This window comes from Pseudorca crassidens, chromosome 2 (assembly GCF_039906515.1).
Source record: "Pseudorca crassidens isolate mPseCra1 chromosome 2, mPseCra1.hap1, whole genome shotgun sequence".
NCBI lineage: Eukaryota > Metazoa > Chordata > Mammalia > Artiodactyla > Delphinidae > Pseudorca > Pseudorca crassidens.
Window position 1 is genome coordinate 111,866,521 of NC_090297.1, and position 17,986 is coordinate 111,884,506.

At 60.3% G+C, this 17,986-nt stretch overlaps 2 protein-coding genes across 5 annotated transcripts; one reads left to right on the top strand and one right to left on the bottom strand.

The window, feature by feature from the left end:
• The first annotated feature begins 200 nt into the window (after positions 1–200).
• On the top strand, positions 201–9,916 carry TRIM46 (tripartite motif containing 46). Of its 4 annotated transcripts, XM_067728053.1 has the most exons (11): positions 201–383; positions 961–1,001; positions 1,766–2,027; positions 2,269–2,612; positions 3,283–3,426; positions 3,547–3,642; positions 4,337–4,590; positions 4,849–4,970; positions 5,967–6,269; positions 7,090–7,387; positions 8,784–9,916. In XM_067728053.1, the coding sequence occupies exons 2-11, from the start codon at positions 978–980 to the stop codon at positions 9,175–9,177; spliced, it is 2,241 nt and encodes a 746-aa protein (XP_067584154.1). In that variant the 5' UTR covers positions 201–383; positions 961–977; the 3' UTR covers positions 9,178–9,916. The 4 variants fall into 4 exon arrangements, with proteins under 4 accessions (XP_067584154.1, XP_067584151.1, XP_067584155.1 ...); XM_067728050.1 differs by lacking the exon at positions 961–1,001; XM_067728051.1 differs by lacking the exon at positions 201–383 and having other exon boundaries at positions 422–1,001.
• A 700-nt stretch (positions 9,917–10,616) lies between these two features.
• Positions 10,617–17,781, bottom strand: MUC1 (mucin 1, cell surface associated). Its single transcript, XM_067728056.1, has 7 exons — positions 15,793–17,781; positions 13,312–15,302; positions 13,157–13,212; positions 12,875–13,005; positions 12,602–12,723; positions 12,369–12,518; positions 10,617–11,408 (listed from the first exon to the last, which is right to left on the bottom strand). The coding sequence occupies exons 1-7, from the start codon at positions 15,953–15,955 to the stop codon at positions 11,340–11,342; spliced, it is 2,682 nt and encodes an 893-aa protein (XP_067584157.1). The 5' UTR covers positions 15,956–17,781; the 3' UTR covers positions 10,617–11,339.
• Positions 17,782–17,986: the final 205 nt, after the last annotated feature.

The window sequence follows — 17,986 nt, forward strand, 5'->3', positions numbered from 1 at the left end:
TGTGAGTAAGATCAGAAGCCAATGAAGAATTCGAACATAAGAAATGGCTCCCCCTCAAATACGATTCCATGTTACCCAGCCAACCCCACCCCACCACCACCCCCACCCCCCCGACCCGACAGCCTTCTGAGAACCACGTGGGAAAAACTATTTCCCACCTCCTACCTCGACCAGCGCCGCTCGAGGCTGGTCCCTGGAGCATGCGCAGTGACATCTCACCCCACCCCTCCCCACATCCCCACCGGGCTCCTGCATTAAGCTCGGGGTTCGCAGCCGCAGCCGGGATCGGGCACACGGGGGCGGGCGGGCATGGTAGGGCCATGGCTGAGGGTGAGGATATGCAGGCCTTCACTTCCATCATGGATGCACTGGTCCGCATCAGTGTGAGTTAAGGTGGGGTCGAGGGGAAGGGGAGGGGGAGAATAGGGGTCCCGGGCAAGCCGGGACCTCGAACAGGTGGGGGTCCCGCAAGATGCTGGGATGTAGACAGGGGGCGGGTGATGGCAGAAAGGACTGGGAGGGTCGGGATGCAGGTATGAGAGGGTAATCCCGGGGGCAGCCGGGAAGTGAATGCCGTGAAGGCGTCCATCCGCTGGGGTGTGAGGAACATGTAGCTACCCGGACGCAGCGGGTGGCTTGGGGTAGCCTCCAGCCGTGCACCGGGGCTGGGGCTGCAGGGCAACGGGGCTATGCTATGAGGAGGGGGCGTGAGTGAGCTTGGATATATTCCAAGAAAACTGAGGACAGGTGGGGGGGCGAGGAAAGGGCCGCCCCACGGTGCAGTTCCCAGTTTGAGCCCCTCCGCAAGACCCCACCCCACTGCACCCCCACTCAGGGCTGCCTCTGAGCCTTCGGTTGTCATGGCAACCCGGGCCCGGCTCTCCCAGGGGCGGTGCCAGCTTTGCTCCCCCCAACCACTTCCTTCCCCCTCCCTCCGTGTCCCTCCCTCCTTTGTGTCAGCTGCGCCCCTGACCGGGATGGCTGCGAAGAGAGGGACCAAGGTGAGGTGTGGGGGTGGGGCATAGCTTGAGGACCCCCGCCACCAAAAAAGGGAGGGGTACTTCCGGTGGGGAGGGGGCAAGTAGGCGGGGCGCTCCTTTCCCCCTTGCTTGGGGAGGGGGTTGCGGCAGGCCGGGTTACGCCGGGGAAGGGAGCTGGAGGGCCGGATGGTGGGGGGCAAAAGGGAATGGGTTAGGAGGAGCCGGATGGGTTAGTGATGGGGAATGGAGCCGAGGGCGGCTGCAGGCTGGAGCCGCGGCAGGAGGACAGACTGGGTGAGCAGGAAGATGGAGAGAGCCTGGCTTTAGGGAGGAGTCACGCGGGGGAGGGGGGGCAGGGGAGTGCCAGAGAAGCGGGCGGGGGTCCGCACCGAGCTGCTGAATGGGCTGTATCCTTGAGAGATGTGCCTGGGGCCGGCGGCCCGGATATGGGCGGATAGGGGCAAACGCCAGGTGAGAGGGGCTGCAGGTCCGGCTGGGACTGGGACAGTGAAGGAGGTGGGGCTTGAGGCTGGGGTGACCCGAGCTCCAACCATCCCTCCTCCTCAGGTCTGTAGCTCTGCAGGAGTGAAACAGAAGCAAGAGACAGGGAGCTGAGAAGGTCTGTGAACCAGGCCAAAGCTTGTGCTGGGGAAAATCCATAGCTTGTCTGGTCCCTTGTACTTGTCCATTCCTGAGACCCTTTAGGTCTTTAAGGGGCAGTTGAGGGGCTGTTGAGATATGCCCAGGTGTCCAAGCTCTGATCCAACCTCCTGGTCCCTCCACAGACGAGCATGAAGAACATGGAGAAGGAACTGCTGTGCCCAGTGTGTCAAGAGATGTACAAGCAGCCACTGGTGCTGCCCTGTACCCACAATGTATGCCAGGCCTGTGCCCGGGAGGTGCTGGGCCAGCAGGGCTACGTAGGCCATGGTGGGGACCCCAGCTCTGAGCCCACCTCTCCTGCCTCCACCCCTTCTACCCGAAGTCCCCGCCTCTCCCGCAGAACTCTCCCCAAGCCAGACCGCTTGGACCGACTGCTTAAGTCAGGTGGGGCTGGCACCTGTGGGGTGGGGGGTGGGGATGCTGGCATGTCCATCAGGAAGATGGAAGGGGTCCATCACTGGCCAAGGGCATTTGTCTGTTTTTCAGGGGGTGGAGATACTGCCCATCCAGGCTCTAACGAGAGCTGCGCTCTGGCACAATAGAAATTAATTTTTTAATTGAAAAGACTTCCCCCACTCTGAGCCAGCTATAATTTTCACCTCCCTACTTCCCGGCCCATCCACAGGCTTTGGGACATACCCCGGGCGGAAGCGAGGTGCTCTGCACCCTCAGGTGATCATGTTTCCGTGCCCAGCCTGCCAGGGCGATGTGGAGCTGGGGGAGCGGGGCTTGGCAGGGCTGTTCCGGAACCTGACCCTGGAGCGTGTGGTGGAGCGGTACCGCCAGAGTGTGAGTGTGGGTGGCGCCATCCTGTGCCAGCTGTGCAAGCCCCCGCCACTAGAGGCCACCAAGGGCTGCACTGAGTGCCGCGCCACCTTCTGCAACGAATGCTTCAAGCTCTTCCACCCCTGGGGCACCCAGAAGGCCCAACATGAGCCCACCCTGCCCACCCTCTCCTTCCGCCCCAAGGTGAGCCAGCCCTTGCGGGGCCTGGGAAGGGAGGGGCATGGTGGTGCTTGGTGGGAGGGCGTGCCCAGCACTGTGGGCTTCCAAAAGGAGACGGCCAGGGAGTTGCCATTGCCGAGCTCCTTTTTCTGTAACAAAAGGGCACTGGACAAATCTTTGAACGTCTTTGAGCCTCCATCTCATCTGCTGAATGAGGATTATAATATCTGCCCTGCAATATCTGTGCTTGCAGGGTTGTTGAAAGGATCACTGAGATAATGTTTGTGAAGGTTATTTATACACTAAACCGGTCTGTTATGCATTCATTCATTGAACAAATATTTATCAAGCACCTGTGTGCCTGGTGCTATTCTAGGCGTTGGGGCTACAGCAGTAAACAAGATGGCCAAGGCTAATTATTAAGCACAAGGCTAAGATTACCATCATTCTTGTTATTACCACACATTTCTGTGAGGTAAATGAAGGGAGAAGCAAGGCTAATGCCTGGAGCTTGCAGGAAAGGCTCTCCTTGATGCCAGGGTGTACCACCAGGTGGCACCATGGAGCACCACCAGCTGAACTCCTCTCCACCCACATTGGGCCAGCAGAGGGAGGGCACCAAACTGCTCTGTGGTAGGTCAGCACCCTTACACACACCACTGGCTGACTGTCTCATTGCTCTTTCTGTCCCTAGGGCCTGATGTGCCCAGATCACAAAGAAGAGGTGACCCACTACTGCAAGACCTGCCAACGACTGGTATGCCAACTTTGCCGTGTGCGACGCACCCACAGCGGCCACAAGATCACACCTGTGCTCAGTGCCTACCAGGCCCTCAAGGTGAGGACCCCGCCTCACTCTGCCCCAGTGCTGACCCACACTCACACCCTCTCACACCTCCTCTGAACTGCTGGCTTCTTTGGAGCCGGGTGTGATGCCCACCTCTTTCTTCCCCCTCAGGACAAGCTGACAAAGAGCCTGACATACATCCTGGGAAACCAGGACACAGTACAGACCCAGATCTGTGAGCTGGAGGAGACCGTGAGGCACACTGAGGTGAGGGAGGGCGTGGAGGTGGGCCCTGGGCCCTGCCTGGGAGTGGGAGCAGGAAGGGGGTGTGGATGCGCACAGCCCGATCACCTGGTTGCAAGCTCAGGAAGCCCACGTAGGGTCCATGGATATGTCGAGGTTCTGGTTAAACCAGGTCATCAGGAACAACAGTGCCCCAGGCCAGGTGGTACCCAAGGCTACAGTGGAGACAGGGTGTCTATCACCCAGGAGAGGGAGAGCAAGCCCCAGGGATGGAGCTCAGATGCCCTCAGGCTCAGCTGCCTGCTGAGGATGCTGCACAGCCCTGGACCAGGGAGGGTGAGGCGATGGCTCTGATACCTTTTGCCAGATTGCTTGAGTCAGCTGATATGGGGATGGGCGATAAGGATGGCACAGATGCTGGAAGATGTTAGTACAGTACAGGTGGACGTTCGCGTAGTCATGGCCTCTCATCTGGGGGAGTCCTTAAGGGATCAGGATTGATTATGGTGTGGGCATCCCGCAAGGTTAGCACAGATGGTCAGGAGTTGAGCCCATCTGGGTGTACAGGAGCCTTTGGAGCCAGGAACCTGGCCCTATTAGAATGGGTAGGTAGGATTTCCCCAGATCCTTTGTGATCCTAGCCATGGCATGGTGCCCCAGGAGTCTAGTGCAGGTGCTGCCTTCAAGAAGAAGATAGTAAGTGTTGCTCTCTGGGCAGGTGAGTGGTCAGCAGGCCAAGGAGGAGGTGTCCCAGCTGGTGCGGGGGCTGGGGGCTGTGCTGGAGGAGAGGCGGGCATCGCTGCTTCAGGCCATTGAGGAGTGCCAGCAGGAGCGGCTGGCCCGTCTCAGCGCCCAGATCCAGGAGCACCGGAGCCTGCTGGATGGCTCAGGTCTGGTGGGCTACGCTCAGGAGGTGCTTAAGGAAACAGACCAGCCTTGCTTTGTGCAAGCAGCCAAACAGCTGCACAACAGGTACTCAGGGGCACGGCCTCCTGCGGGGTAGGGGCAGTCGTGGGTGTAGTCCATGCATAAGGCAATGTCGAGAGCACTGCCTGATGGAGAGCTGGGTCCTGAGGATTTTCACCAGGCCACACTGATAGCAGTTTGCCCGAATGGACAGGGAAGAAGGCCCCAGCAGATACCAAGGCTCTAGGGGCAGGCGAGGCAGAATCAAGGGGAGAGGTGGCTGCCCAGATGGCAGTGCCTGACCCTGGCCTGCCCCCGTCCCAGGATTGCCCGAGCTACGGAGGCCCTCCAGATGTTCCGGCCAGCTGCCAGCTCCTCCTTCCGCCATTGCCAGCTGGACGTGGGGCGTGAGATGAAGCTGCTGACAGAGCTTAACTTCCTGCGAGGTGAGGAGATGGCCAGGCCCCGTGCCCAGTTAGAGCCTTCCTCCCTTCCTCCCCAGCAGCGGGCCCGGGGGGCAACGCCCGCCGGGGAACTCCCCAGCCTCCTGCCTGGCCTGGCCAGCCGCCCTGCCCACCTAGCCCACCCCACCTAAGCACACCGTCCCACCGCGCTCAGCGCCGCTTCTCCCTCTCTTTGTTTGTAGGCTGTGGCCACCGCGGACTCTGCTCCGGAGCACCCCAGGCAAGTCAGCGGCCCTGCCCCAGGGGTCCTGCCCCCCACCAGGCCCCCTGCCCTGCCCTGCCACTCCCACACAGCCCGGCTACCCACTCATGGCTTCCTTCTCTTTCCTGCCCTGACCAGACCCCATCCCCACCTTCCTCTCCCCTGACCAGTGCCCTCTGTCTCTCTTATGCCTTCCTTTCTTAATCCTTGCCTTTCTGACCTTTTGTCCTTGTGACCTTTGCCCTCTAGACTTTCCTTCTCTTCCCCCTGACCTTGTCCCCTGCCATCAAGCTTTTGCTTGCCCTCTGTTGTCCCCTATTTTCTGTCTTGCTGACTCTTGCCTCTATCTCCCTCCCACTCGGTTCCCTCCTTCCTGTTCAGTGCCCTCTTGCCTGGGCTTCAGTGGCCGTTGCCTGCCTTTCCCCGGGGCTCCTCTTTATTCATAGAATTAAAAGGGTCGTAGAAAGAAGGGACACCATGTGATCTCATACCCTCATTTGACAGAGGAGGAAACTGAGGCCCAGAAAGGGGACGTGACTGGCATAAGGCCAGAGCAAAGGAGTGGCAGACCGGGACTGGCATCAGGCCTCCTGTCTCTCCTTCTCCCACGGGCTCTGCCCTGCCCATCCCTGCCCAGGGCCCAGACAGGTGTCTCCTGCAGATCCCTCTCACTCACACTCACCCCCCCGGCTCCCGCTGCTTTCCCTTTTCCTGCTCGCCCTCCATGCCAGGCCCGCGGCCAGGCCCTGACTGACCCCCGCTGTCTCTTCCAACAGTGCCCGAGGCTCCGGTCATTGACACCCAGCGCACCTTTGCCTACGACCAGATCTTCCTGTGCTGGCGGCTGCCCCCCCACTCACCACCTGCCTGGCACTACACCATTGAGTTCCGGCGCACGGATGTGCCGGCCCAGCCGGGCCCCACCCGCTGGCAGCGGCGGGAAGAGGTGAGGGGCACCAGCGCCCTGCTTGAGAACCCTGACACAGGCTCTGTGTACGTGCTGCGTGTCCGTGGCTGCAACAAGGCCGGCTACGGCGAGTACAGTGAAGATGTGCACCTGCACACGCCCCCAGCGCCCGGTGAGTGGGCACAGGGTACACTTGGGACCCAGGCACTGACAGCTGGTGCTGGGTGGGCCCCGGGGAGATGGCATAACCCAGTGCATCACTCTCACTAGCTCTGAAGCGAGACTGCCTGAGTTCAAATCCCAGCTCTGCCTCTCTTTACGCGAGTTATTCACCCTCCCTGAACTTCAAGTTCCTCTTCTGTAGGGATAGTAACAATACTTATCTCATAAGGTTGTTGTGAGAATTAAGTGAGATGATAACGTGTAAGGGCTTAGCTGAGTTTTTGGCTCATGGTAAGGGCTCAATAAATGTTGGTAATGTGACTCTCCAGAAAATAGTGGGGACTCCGGGGTGTAGGCATAATAGAGAAGCATCGCCACCCAAGTAGGGGGCAGAAGAGTTAGGGGTTAAGTGTAAGAGCCAGGTAAGAGCACCAGAGCGCGGGCTGGAAAGTGCAGGTGGATGGTGGTGGGATGTCACCAGGTGGAATGGACAGCAGTGGGGACCCTCCATGGCGCAGCCATGGGAAAGGGGTGGGAGGCAGCATAGCGAGTCAGCTGGGTCTGGGAGACTGATTTCTGTGCCCACTGATCATCACTAAAACTCTTCCTGTGGTCCCATGCCCACTTGGGATGGGATGCCCCTTCTTTTTTCCTATGCTCCCCATTCCAGTTCTCCAGGCCCTGTTCCCCAGAGCCCCCTGCCCATCCCTTGGCAACTCGTTCCATGTTCTGAAATCTCCCAGTGTCTCGTGCTAACACCTCAAGGTCCCCCCAGTGCCAGTGTTTGTCCCTGAAGTCCTTCCTTCTGTCTCAACCCTCCCCAACTCCAGTCCTGCACTTCTTCCTCGACGGCCGCTGGGGCACAAGCCGAGAGCGGCTGGCCATCAGCAAGGACCAGCGAGCGGTGCGGAGTGTTCCAGGGCTGCCCCTGCTGCTGGCTGCTGAGCGGCTACTGACGGGCTGCCACCTGAGCGTGGATGTGGTCCTGGGCGATGTGGCTGTGACCCAGGGCCGCAGCTACTGGGCCTGCGCCGTAGACCCAGCCTCCTACTTGGTGAAGGTGGGCGTCGGGCTGGAGAGCAAGCTTCAGGAAAGCTTCCAGGGTGCCCCCGATGTGATCAGCCCCAGGTCAGGCCTCTCTGGAAGGGATGGGGGTTTGGGGACCTGGGTGGGGGAGCTGGGGACGGGCCGGGGGTGTGCAAGGGGAGGACACACTTGCTGGGATGGAGCTGGGTGGAGATTAGGAGGAAGTAATAAGAGCCAGGCTGTGGGGGTGGCTGTGGTCTGGAGAAATGTGGGCTCAGTGAAAGAGCTTTGTGGACTGATATTCGGAGTGGCTGGGGAAAGGGACAATAGTAAAGGGAGCCATCTCCACTTCCCTCAATCTGTCACTCAGGCTAAAACACCATCTCTCCAAGTCTCCGTGTCCTTTCTCCCTAACACCCCATTTCCAACATCCTTTCTCCACAAAGCCTTTTCCCTCCAGTACCTCCTTCACCCACATCTTTTCTCAACATCCTAAAATTCTTCCCTTCAACTTTCCATCTCCGTATCGTCTCATCCACAACATCCTGTTTAACACCCACCCACACATACTTTTCTCCCTGACCCCTTCCTCCCCAGCACTCTATCCCCCAGTACCCCATTTCTTTAAAATGCCTTCTTTTCGACACCAATTCCCTCTTAACCCTATGGTCCCCAAAACCCTGCATTCCTCTAACATCCTTCATCTAAGGCACTGATCCGCCCTCATCTCTCTCCCAACATCCACCTTCCCAGCTTCCTTTCTCTGCTCTCCCCCTCTCCCCAGTACCTTAGTCACTAACCCTTCATCCTTCCAAGATTCTCTAACCCTCAAAATGCTCTCTCAGCATGATATCCCAGCACCATTTCCTCACCACCTTCCTGTGTTGGAAGCTCTGCATTCCTTCAATGTGCTTTAGCAATACCCTGTCTTTCTTCTCCTCCCCCCACCTCTCTGGCCAATGTGCTTTCCTTTCAACACCCCTTTCCTACCAAACCAAACCCCCAGCCCTATATTCTAACCCCTGTCTCTTCAACATGTTTTCTTCTCAATGCCCAGAATCAATCCTTTTTTTTCTTTTTCTTTTTTCATTTTTTTCATTTTTGGCTGCGTTGGGTCTTCACTGCTGCGTGGGCTTTCTCTAGTTGCGTCGAGCTGGGGGCTACTCTTCGTTGCGGTGCGCGGGCCTTCTCACTGCGGTGGCTTCTGTTGTTGCGGAGCACGGGATCTAGGCGGCGCGGGCTTCAGTAGTTGTGGCGCACGGGCTTAGTTGCTCCGCGGCATGTGGGATCCTCCCGGACCAGGGCTCGAACCCGTGTCCCCTGCATTGGCAGGCAGATCCTTAACCACTGTGCCACCAAGGAAGCACCCCAGATGAATCCTTTGAACCACTTGCTCCCCAACATTCCATCCTTCCAACATCTCAGCCCTCTGGTACCCCCTCCCCCACACACTTACTCCACCCCCCAACGTCCTCCTACCCAACGCCCACCCCTGCAGGTACGACCCGGACAGTGGGCATGACAGCGGTGCCGAGGATGCCACAGTGGAGGCGTCGCCACCCTTCGCTTTCCTAACCATTGGCATGGGCAAGATCCTGCTGGGGGCTGGGGCCAGCTCAAATGCAGGGCTGACAGGGAGGGATGGCCCGGCGGCCAGCTGCACAGTGCCCCTGCCGCCCCGCCTGGGCATCTGCCTGGACTACGAGCGGGGTCGGGTTTCCTTCCTGGATGCTGTGTCCTTCCGAGGGCTCCTGGAGTGCCCCCTGGACTGCTCGGGACCTGTGTGCCCTGCCTTTTGTTTTATTGGGGGTGGTGCAGTACAGCTACAGGAGCCCGTGGGCACTAAGCCCGAGAGGAAGGTCACCATTGGGGGCTTTGCCAAGCTGGACTGACCCTTCCGGGCCTCTCCTGGGCCCTGGCCTTCCAAGCCTCCTGAAGCTGGGTTATTCCTCCCGAAGCTTCTCCCTCAAACTCTTCCTGCCATGTGGTCCTGTCCCTTCCCCTATGTCTGTGTCTTCCCAGGGCCTTCTCTTGACCAAGGGACTCTTCTCTGCTCGCCTCTCTGGATGTCCCCCATTCTCTCCACTGCCTGTTAATCCAGGCTCCCACTCCCATGTCTGCCCCGTGACCTGCCCTTGGCATCTTACCCGAGTCATGGAGACAGCCCCTTCCCCATCCCTGCCCTGTGCCCCTCCCCAGGCTGATTGGGAGGGAAGGCACCTGGAACACTGGGCATGCTCCCCAGCTCTGCCCTCTGCCCTGCCAAGCTCCCTGACTCATCCATGCTGAACTACAGCTTTGGGGCGTGCAGGCTTTTTGGCTGGACACTGCCCAGGCACTCCCTGGTGAGGGGAAAGGGACCCTATCATCCTGCTTTATTTATTTGGGTCCCTGTACCCCCAGCCGCATGCCTCTTAACTCCCTCTTGCATGCTTTACCTGTCCTGCACCCACGCCAACGTGCCAAGTCTCCCTTGGGGAGCCAGCTGAGGTTGAGTGTCCCCATTGGGTTGGGCCTGGCAAGGCCTCTGGTGCCCGCTGTTGCCTCCCCCTGCGGTGAGCACTGCTAGGCCTATGTCAAGCAACAGCTGTTATTTTCATGGTTTATAAACAATAAACTGTGATGCCAGGCCTTCCTGTGATGTCTTTGCCTTCCCTGAGCCCATTCCTCTTAGTTTCTGTGTTGGACGTGGCAGGCGGGGCGGGGCGTGGGGGGGGGGGAATCGAGGGTTCCCTGCTATAACTCAGAGCAGGGGTGCACGGTGGATCTGGCGCATGAGGGAAGGAGGTCCCCAAGCCCGTCGCTTCCCCGCCTTCTGCCACACCTGTACCCAGCCCAGGCCCGAGCCAATCGTGGCCGCCAGGGGGCGCCTCGCTTCGGGGGCTGTTTGCGTCAGCCCCGCGACGGAGCGTCCGGGCGGCGGCGCCAGGCTCTGTGGGAATGCGATTGAGGGGGCGGGCCCCGTGCCTGGGCCCAAAGGGATCAGGGAACCAGAACGACTTCCCCATTCCCGGGGTGCTGGGTAGCCAACCCCAGAGCCAGAGACGGGCGGGGCGGCCAGGGAGGGGCCCGGGTCCGGTGCCAGTCCCCGGATATTACATGGAGCTTTATCGTGGCCCTGTTGACTCTGCAGCTGTTATCGCCGCCCGAGGACTTACTTCACACCCGGACAGCTAAGAATAGAGCCGCCTGGGGGCACCGCGCCCAGGGGAGAGGAGGGCGCGGGAGTGAAAACCAGGCCCGAGGAAAAGGGAGAGCCAGGGGCGGGCGTGCGGGCGGAGCCGGGTCACGCTGGCCGATGGAGCCGCTGGGTTTCGTTTCCTCCTTCCTCTTGCGCCGCCAGCCATGCAGGAGAGGTGACAGGTGACTCGAGTTCTTCCACCAAGCACTCCTGCGCCCCGATGTCACCTACTTCTCAAGTGAACCCCGCTCCCTCTGGCCTTCCTTCCTCCCTCTCCTTTCCCAAGGTCTCTTCCAGACCCCCTCACACATTTTGACAGCCCCTCTATCAACAGGTCACAGAAGACAGATCAAAAGTTGGCGTGGCGGTTGGGCTTCCCTGGTGGTGCAGTGGTTAAGAGTCCGCCTGCCGATGCAGGGGACACGGGTTCGTGCCCCGGTCCGGGAAGATCCCACATGCCGCGGAGCGGCTGGACCCGTGAGCCATGGCCGCTGAGCCTGCGCGTCCAGAGCCTGTGCTCCACAACGGGAGAGGCCACAACAGTGAGAGGCCCGCGTACCGCAAAAAAAAAAAAAAAAAAGTTGGCGGTCAGCGCAGAGGAGGCCCGAGTTTTATTCAGCCATGTTCAGGTTCCCACTCCCATCTCTGAGCTGTCTGGGCCAGTCCTCCTGGGAGCCACTGCCTCAGGCTTGTCCCCAGGGGCTCGGATGGGCTTCGCCAGGGCTAAGATAGGTGAGGGAGACTGTGGGCAGCCCGCCTGAACGCCCAGCTCACCAGCCCAGAACAGAGTTGGGGGCAAGGCGGGGGCTGCAGCAGTGAAGAAACCCAGGGAGGCAGTTGGCGCTGGCTGGATGCTCAGCAGGCAACGTGCCCCTACAAGTTGGCGGAAGTGGCTGCCAGGTTCGCGTAAGAGAGAGTGCTGCCACCGTTGCCTGCAGAAACCTAGGTAGGGGGAGAAGGGATCCAGGGTGAGGGGCAGAAGCTTTCCTGGGAGAACCTTCCTCCCCAAGGCCCCTGGATGGCACCCCGTGGCTGGGGTGAATGGTCCAGGCGCCTGACTAGCTCTCAAAGGGTTAATTTGGAGAGAGCACCTGCAGGTCACCACCGGCAGCCAGGTGACTGTAAACAGGGCCACTCCTCCTCGAGCTCCCCTTCCCTCCCTCCCCTTGGCTCTCATCAGCTCCCCCTGCTTTCCCCTCCTGCCCCCTTTTCCCTCCATTCTCTGCTCCTCCAGCCCAAGGAGGTGTGTGTGTGTCTGTAAAACTGGAAGAAGGAAGTCCCCAGGGGGAGGAAAAATGGGGTCAAGAAAAGGAAACTCCTCTCCCCTCCCCCACTTGGAGTGGCTTTCCAGCCCCAGGTGGCCAAGTAATTATTTACTAGGTCCTGGAGAGAAAGGAAGAAAGAGGGAGGAGGGGTCTGTGCTTCTCCGTAGATTCCCAAGAACCTCCCCCTCACCCGGCACCCAGGCTCACCTGGCTTGGTGAGACTTCTTCCCCAATTCAGAGACCCCTCCTCCCCACTAGCCTGTCTCAATCTACCCTCCATTCTTAGGAGACAAGCTGGGGCACAGGTGCTCCTTCCATGAAGGGCTCCCCTGGGCGCAGTGCCCCACTCATTTCGCCTCTGGGCATCCCAGTGAACAGCCCTGGCACCAGTTCAGCGGAGCAGTGAATGCTCTTCTGGGAGTGCTGGTAGTGGGGGCACCCCCTACTGAGGTCCCCCTTCTTCCATGGGCTCTTCCCAAGGCCTTTCCCCCAGAACTCACCTGACCTCCACAACCCCAGCCTTGTCAGGTCCTCACTGCCTACTGTCACTCTCACCTCTTCTAAGTTCTTTGGGCTTCCCAGCACTCTTTCAGAATCCCTGCCAGCCAAAGCCTCTGCCTCCCTCCGCCATCCTCACCTCCTCAAAGGGGCTCCGTTTGGTACTGCCAGGGGGCACATAGCGCCCATGGGTGTGGTAGGTGGGGTACTCGCTCATAGGATGGTAGGCATCTTGGATTGGAAAGAGGTCCAGCTGCCCATCGTTCTTTTGTCTGCACTGACACACAACCTGGGGAGATAGGAGGTAATGCGGGGCATGGGGGTTCCTTCTAGGAGAGGAACTGTGGTCAGGGCTGGGGACTGAGCACTTACCAGGGCAATGAGATAAATGATGGCCAGGGCAACCAGAACACAGACCAGTACCAGAAGGGCAATGCCCCAGCCAGGCACCCCAGACCCAGACTGGGCAGAGGAAGGAAATGATGCATCACACACTAAAAGGAAAAGCAAAGGTCAGAGCAGTCTCTCAAAGGAGGTGACCCTCCCCTTATGAGTGCCAAGAGGAAAAGCAGGAATCTAGATGCTGGAGAGAGACAGGGTCCCGGGCAGTGTGGTGCTGGCTGGCAGCTGGGGAGGTGATCTCACCACTAACTCCACTGATGGTCAGGTTACATTTGACTGCTGCTGCTGCAAGCTGACCAAACTGTCTCTCCACGTCGTGGGCAGTGGTCCCCTCTCGGAAGACCAAGGTTAATTTTACCACCACAGATCCTGGCCTGGTCAGAGAGAAACAGGCAACTCAACTGTGGGTCCCAGCTTCTGGGTCAGCACACCCCCCACCCCCCACAACCACAAGCGCACCAGCCCCTCCCCACAGTCAAGACAACATCCACCCATCCCACATAGAGTCCACACCCAGAACTGTACCTGAACTCGATATCTGAGAGGCCCAGAAAATCCTCTTGTTTATAAGTCTGCACAAACTGGGGTGAGAGGGAAAGGACTAAGTTTTGATGCAAGGTCTTCAAAGAGTTCTGAAGGCTGCTTCGGGGGAGCACAGTGGAGGAAAGGCAGCTACTCACCAATACAGAAATGATTCTCTGCAGCTTCTGGTAGTAGCTGGTGCTGGGATTTTCCAGGGAAGAGTTAAACTGGAGGTTCGTAATGCGAAAAGACAGGAAGAACAGGGAGACCCTAATAGGCAACTGCTGAGAAGTCTTATTACTGGAGGAGGTGGGAGCATAGGGAGGTACTATGCTCTGGTTAGTGCTGCTGGCGGTTGTCCTGGTAATGTGGCTGGCAGAAACGGTGGGAGTATAAGAGCTGGGAACTGAGGATGGAGTGCCCTTGCTGGCTTGGGTCATGGTAATCTTGGAAGAGGTGCCCTCATGTGCTGTAATGACAACTGAACTTGAGGCAGGGCTGGTGGTCGGAGGTGAGTTGCCACTGGTGGCCCGGGGTGAGGTACCACTGTGGGTCGGAGGGGCAGTCGAGCCTGAGGCAGGGCTGGTGGGGGCAGCCGAGCCTGAGGCAGGGCTGGTGGTCGGAGGTGAGTTGCCACTGGTGGCCCGGGGTGAGGTACCACTGTGGGTCGGAGGGGCAGTCGAGCCTGAGGCAGGGCTGGTGGGGGCAGCCGAGCCTGAGGCAGGGCTGGTGGGGGCAGCAGAGCCTGAGGCAGGGCTGGTGGTCAGAGGTGAGTCGCCACTGGTGGCCCGGGGTGAGGTACCACTGGGGATCGGAGGGGCAGTTGAGCCTGAGGCAGGGCTGGTGGGGGCAGCAGAGGTTGAGGCAGGGCTGGTGGTCGGAGGTGAGTCGCCACTGGTGGCCCGGGGTGAGGTACCACTGGGGATCGGAGGGGCAGCAGAGGTTGAGGCAGGGCTGGTGGGGGCAGTCGAGCCTGAGGCAGGGCTGGTGGGGGCAGTCGAGCCTGAGGCAGGGCTGGTGGGGGCAGCCGAGCCTGAGGCAGGGCTGGTGGTCGGAGGTGAGTCGCCACTGGTGGCCCGGGGTGAGGTACCACTGGGGATCGGAGGGGCAGCAGAGGTTGAGGCAGGGCTGGTGGGGGCAGTCGAGCCTGAGGCAGGGCTGGTGGGGGCAGCCGAGCCTGAGGCAGGGCTGGTGGTCGGAGGTGAGTCGCCACTGGTGGCCCGGGGTGAGGTACCACTGGGGATCGGAGGGGCAGCAGAGGTTGAGGCAGGGCTGGTGGGGGCAGTCGAGCCTGAGGCAGGGTTGGTGGGGGCAGCCGAGCCTGAGGCAGGGCTGGTGGTCGGAGGTGAGTCGCCACTGGTGGCCCGGGGTGAGGTACCACTGGGGATCGGAGGGGCAGCAGAGGTTGAGGCAGGGCTGGTGGGGGCAGTCGAGCCTGAGGCAGGGCTGGTGGGGGCAGCCGAGCCTGAGGCAGGGCTGGTGGGGGCAGCCGAGCCTGAGGCAGGGCTGGTGGTCAGAGGTGAGTCGCCACTGGTGGCCCGGGGTGAGGTACCACTGGAGATCGGAGGGGCAGTTGAGCCTGAGGCAGGGCTGGTGGGGGCAGTCGAGCCTGAGGCAGGGTTGGTGGGGGCAGCCGAGCCTGAGGCAGGGCTGGTGGTCGGAGGTGAGTCGCCACTGGTGGCCCGGGGTGAGGTACCACTGGGGATCGGAGGGGCAGCAGAGGTTGAGGCAGGGCTGGTGGGGGCAGTCGAGCCTGAGGCAGGGCTGGTGGGGGCAGTCGAGCCTGAGGCAGGGCTGGTGGGGGCAGCCGAGCCTGAGGCAGGGCTGGTGGTCAGAGGTGAGTCGCCACTGGTGGCCCGGGGTGAGGTACCACTGGAGATCGGAGGGGCAGTTGAGCCTGAGGCAGGGCTGGTGGGGGCAGCAGAGGTTGAGGCAGGGCTGGTGGGGGCAGCCGAGCCTGAGGCAGGGCTGGTGGTCGGAGGTGAGTCGCCACTGGTGGCCCGGGGTGAGGTACCACTGGGGATCGGAGGGGCAGCAGAGGTTGAGGCAGGGCTGGTGGGGGCAGTCGAGCCTGAGGCAGGGCTGGTGGTCGGAGGTGAGGCGCCACTGGTCGAAGGCTGTGGACTTGTGCTTTTGGTTGTAGCAGAGACTGTAAGAAAGATTGTTAGTGTAGGGTTGGTGGCAGCTGTCAGAAGTTGAGGTTACAGAGTTGGGTTGGGGGACAAATCAGCACAAGGAGAAAATACGTTCTCTGGCATCTGAAGACGTAATGCCAGGAGGATTTGGGGAGTGGCCCCTAGGTCAGCCCTCCTCCTCCCTCCCTGCTGGCAGCCTCCCTCCTTCTTCCCATACCTGTCTGCTCCTGGCTTGTCGGGTTTCTCCACTCCTAAGATTTACCTCTCCTGACTCCACCCCCACCCCCTCCAGCCTTCTTTTCAGCACGTTCGCCTGCCCCTGGCACCCACTCTCCTGGGGGGCTGTCTCTTCTCAGCCTGTCCTTGGCCTCACTCCTTTATTCTTTATTCTGACACAGACTGGGCCACCCCTGTCTGCAACTTCTGCCTCTTGGATGCCATCTCCCAGGAAGCAAAACCCACAGAAGGGCTGGGAAGACCCCCTCCCCACCTTGCGCCCCTCACCTGTAAGGAATAGCAGCAGCAGGAAGAAGAAAGGGGCCTGGATGTCCGGTGTCATGGTGGTGGCCAAGTGGTGGGGAGGGGGCAGAACAGACTCAGGCAGGCAGTGCGCGTGTGGTGGAGCAGGCACAGGCGCCTGCTGCTTTATACCGGTCCCCCCCCCCATGCCCGCCCTAGGCTCAGCCAGAGCAGGTGACAGGTGACAAAGCTCCGCCTCCTCCCCCTTTCCCTACCTCCTACTTCTTCCTCTTCCTCTTCCTCCCCAACCATTCCTGGCCCCTCAAATAGGGTAAGTGGGCTCCAATCACTCAACCCTCTGACAACCTGTTTGTTTTCCAACTGGCCTCCCCCTTTCACCAACCACTCCCTGGCTCCAGAAGGCGGTGGAGGGAGTCTGGAACCTGACCTGGGTCCCCATGGTCCTATTTTAGCCTCAGGACAACAGACAAGGTGAGAAAAGTAACAGAGAAAGTGGGCTAGGTCAAAGTCCTGCACGGCAAGGCCGGGAAGCTCATCCTCAGTTCCCCCTCACCATTGCCCCATTCTCCCTGGGTCCCTTGGAGTCCCACTCTGGGGGCTGAGAAGGAAGGGGAAGGCTCCATAATCTGTAAACTAGGTGCTAGTTTTGGACCCCCCCCCCCACTACTTCCCGGAACAGCCCCACTCTTCTAACCGCTTCCTGTCCCGTTCCACACACGGTTCTACCCTGAAACCCACAGTCCCGGCCCCTGCCGGCCTTTCCAGCAGCCTGAGTTCCTTCTTTGACTTTCTCCCGAGAAGGGGGCGGGGGAAGAAATTTCCACTTAAAGAAATATGAAATCTGGGTTCGGCCGAACCCTAGGGTCTTTGCTTTCCCAGTCCTCCACCTTGTAGCGGCGGCTCGCTGGCTGGGCTCTCCTGCCCTCTAGCGGTCACCGGGAGCCTCACCGGGCCTGCCCGAGCGGGCTGAGGGGCTGCCTCGTCAGGGGAGAGGAGGTTGGGTGGCGCTGACTAAGTGGGGGCAGAGAGAGGCTGGGGAGGGCAGGCCCGGGCCGGAAGAAGCAGTGGCTTGCACAGAGAAGGGGAGGAACACACTGTACCATCGACGGAGGGGCTGGGAGCTTTAGGAGGGGACTCAGGCGCGTGGGGGCGGTGTCTGGAGGAAATGGCGCTACGTGGGTGGGATCCAGAGTTAACACGGAAGGGGCACCGAGGTATTTGGCGAGGGCAGCGGAATGTGGGAGGGAGGGAGAATGGGACAGATTAGTTACGTATTTATGAGGCAGAGAATAGGTGGGGCGACAGAATGGTATTTAGGGGCACGGAACTATCCTTTGCGGAGCATAGTGGTATTTGGGGCCGGTGGGCACAAGGTGATGGGGGTGGTGCAAAACCGTTTGTGAGCGCGCATGATTTGGGAAGACCAAGTGATATTCTGAAGGGCAGAAACATGTGGGACCAAGGAGTACTTGGGGCCACAACGGCGCACACGGAGCTTATCGAGTCCCATCCGGAGGTCCTGGGTTGCGGTCTAGACCGACAGAAGCAATTACGTCCTCATTAGGAAACAATTCTTAGCCCCAAAGAAAACAGATTGAGAAATTAATTTTAAGAACACTTCGGTGCGGCGGGATTGCAGGGAAGCTGGGAAAGAGGAGAGGGACCACAGATCCCAGACGCGCGCGACTCCGCCGGCTTGGCGCGGCACTGTGCGGCAGCCAGACCCGGGGGCGGGCTCGGGGCCGGAGGGCGTTTACGTCATCGCGCCCGGGCGCGGGCCGGAGGCGGGGAAGCACCCCTACCCGCCGGCTAGAGAAAGGGCGAGTATCTAGGTGGGCGGCCCCAAAACTTCAACCCCTGGCGTTGCCAAGCAATAGCCATTCAGTTCGGTTGCTGGGACACGCGTCACCATGGCGACGGCTCCGCGCCGCGCAGCCTGAGTATTTAAAGAGCAAGCGCGCGCAACGCCCCGGCGTCTGAAAGCGGCCTTCCGGGATATCGCGGTCTCCCCTTCTACCCTTCTCCCCCCACCTTTACCACCCCCTTCACCCTCTTCCGGGCGCCAAGTCTCTCTGGCCTCCAAGGTGAACCTAACTCCCCAGCGCGTCCCGGGTTCTCGGGCTGGTCCGGCTTCAGGCGGTGGAGAGCGGGATTCCGGGCCCCGGGCGGGCGGGAGGGACGGGACGCGGTGCAGTGTTGTTCTTTCCCCCGCCAATAT

Bases quoted from the DNA above. Each gene is read 5' to 3' on its own strand.
- MUC1 (XM_067728056.1), bottom strand. From the start codon at position 15,955: ATGGGGGGGGGGACCGGTATAAAGCAGCAGGCGCCTGTGCCTGCTCCA. The intron at 15,303-15,792 runs GTGAGGGGCGCA...TCTTTCTTACAG, and splicing joins GCTGCTGCTATTCCTTACAG to TCTCTGCTACAACCAAAAGC. The intron at 13,213-13,311 runs GTGAGTAGCTGC...CTCTCACCCCAG, and splicing joins AGAGAATCATTTCTGTATTG to TTTGTGCAGACTTATAAACA.
- TRIM46 (XM_067728050.1), top strand. From the start codon at position 201: ATGCGCAGTGACATCTCACCCCACCCCTCCCCACATCCCCACCGGGCT. The intron at 4,971-5,966 runs GTGAGGAGATGG...CTCTTCCAACAG, and splicing joins AGAGCTTAACTTCCTGCGAG to TGCCCGAGGCTCCGGTCATT. The intron at 6,270-7,089 runs GTGAGTGGGCAC...CCCCAACTCCAG, and splicing joins GCACACGCCCCCAGCGCCCG to TCCTGCACTTCTTCCTCGAC.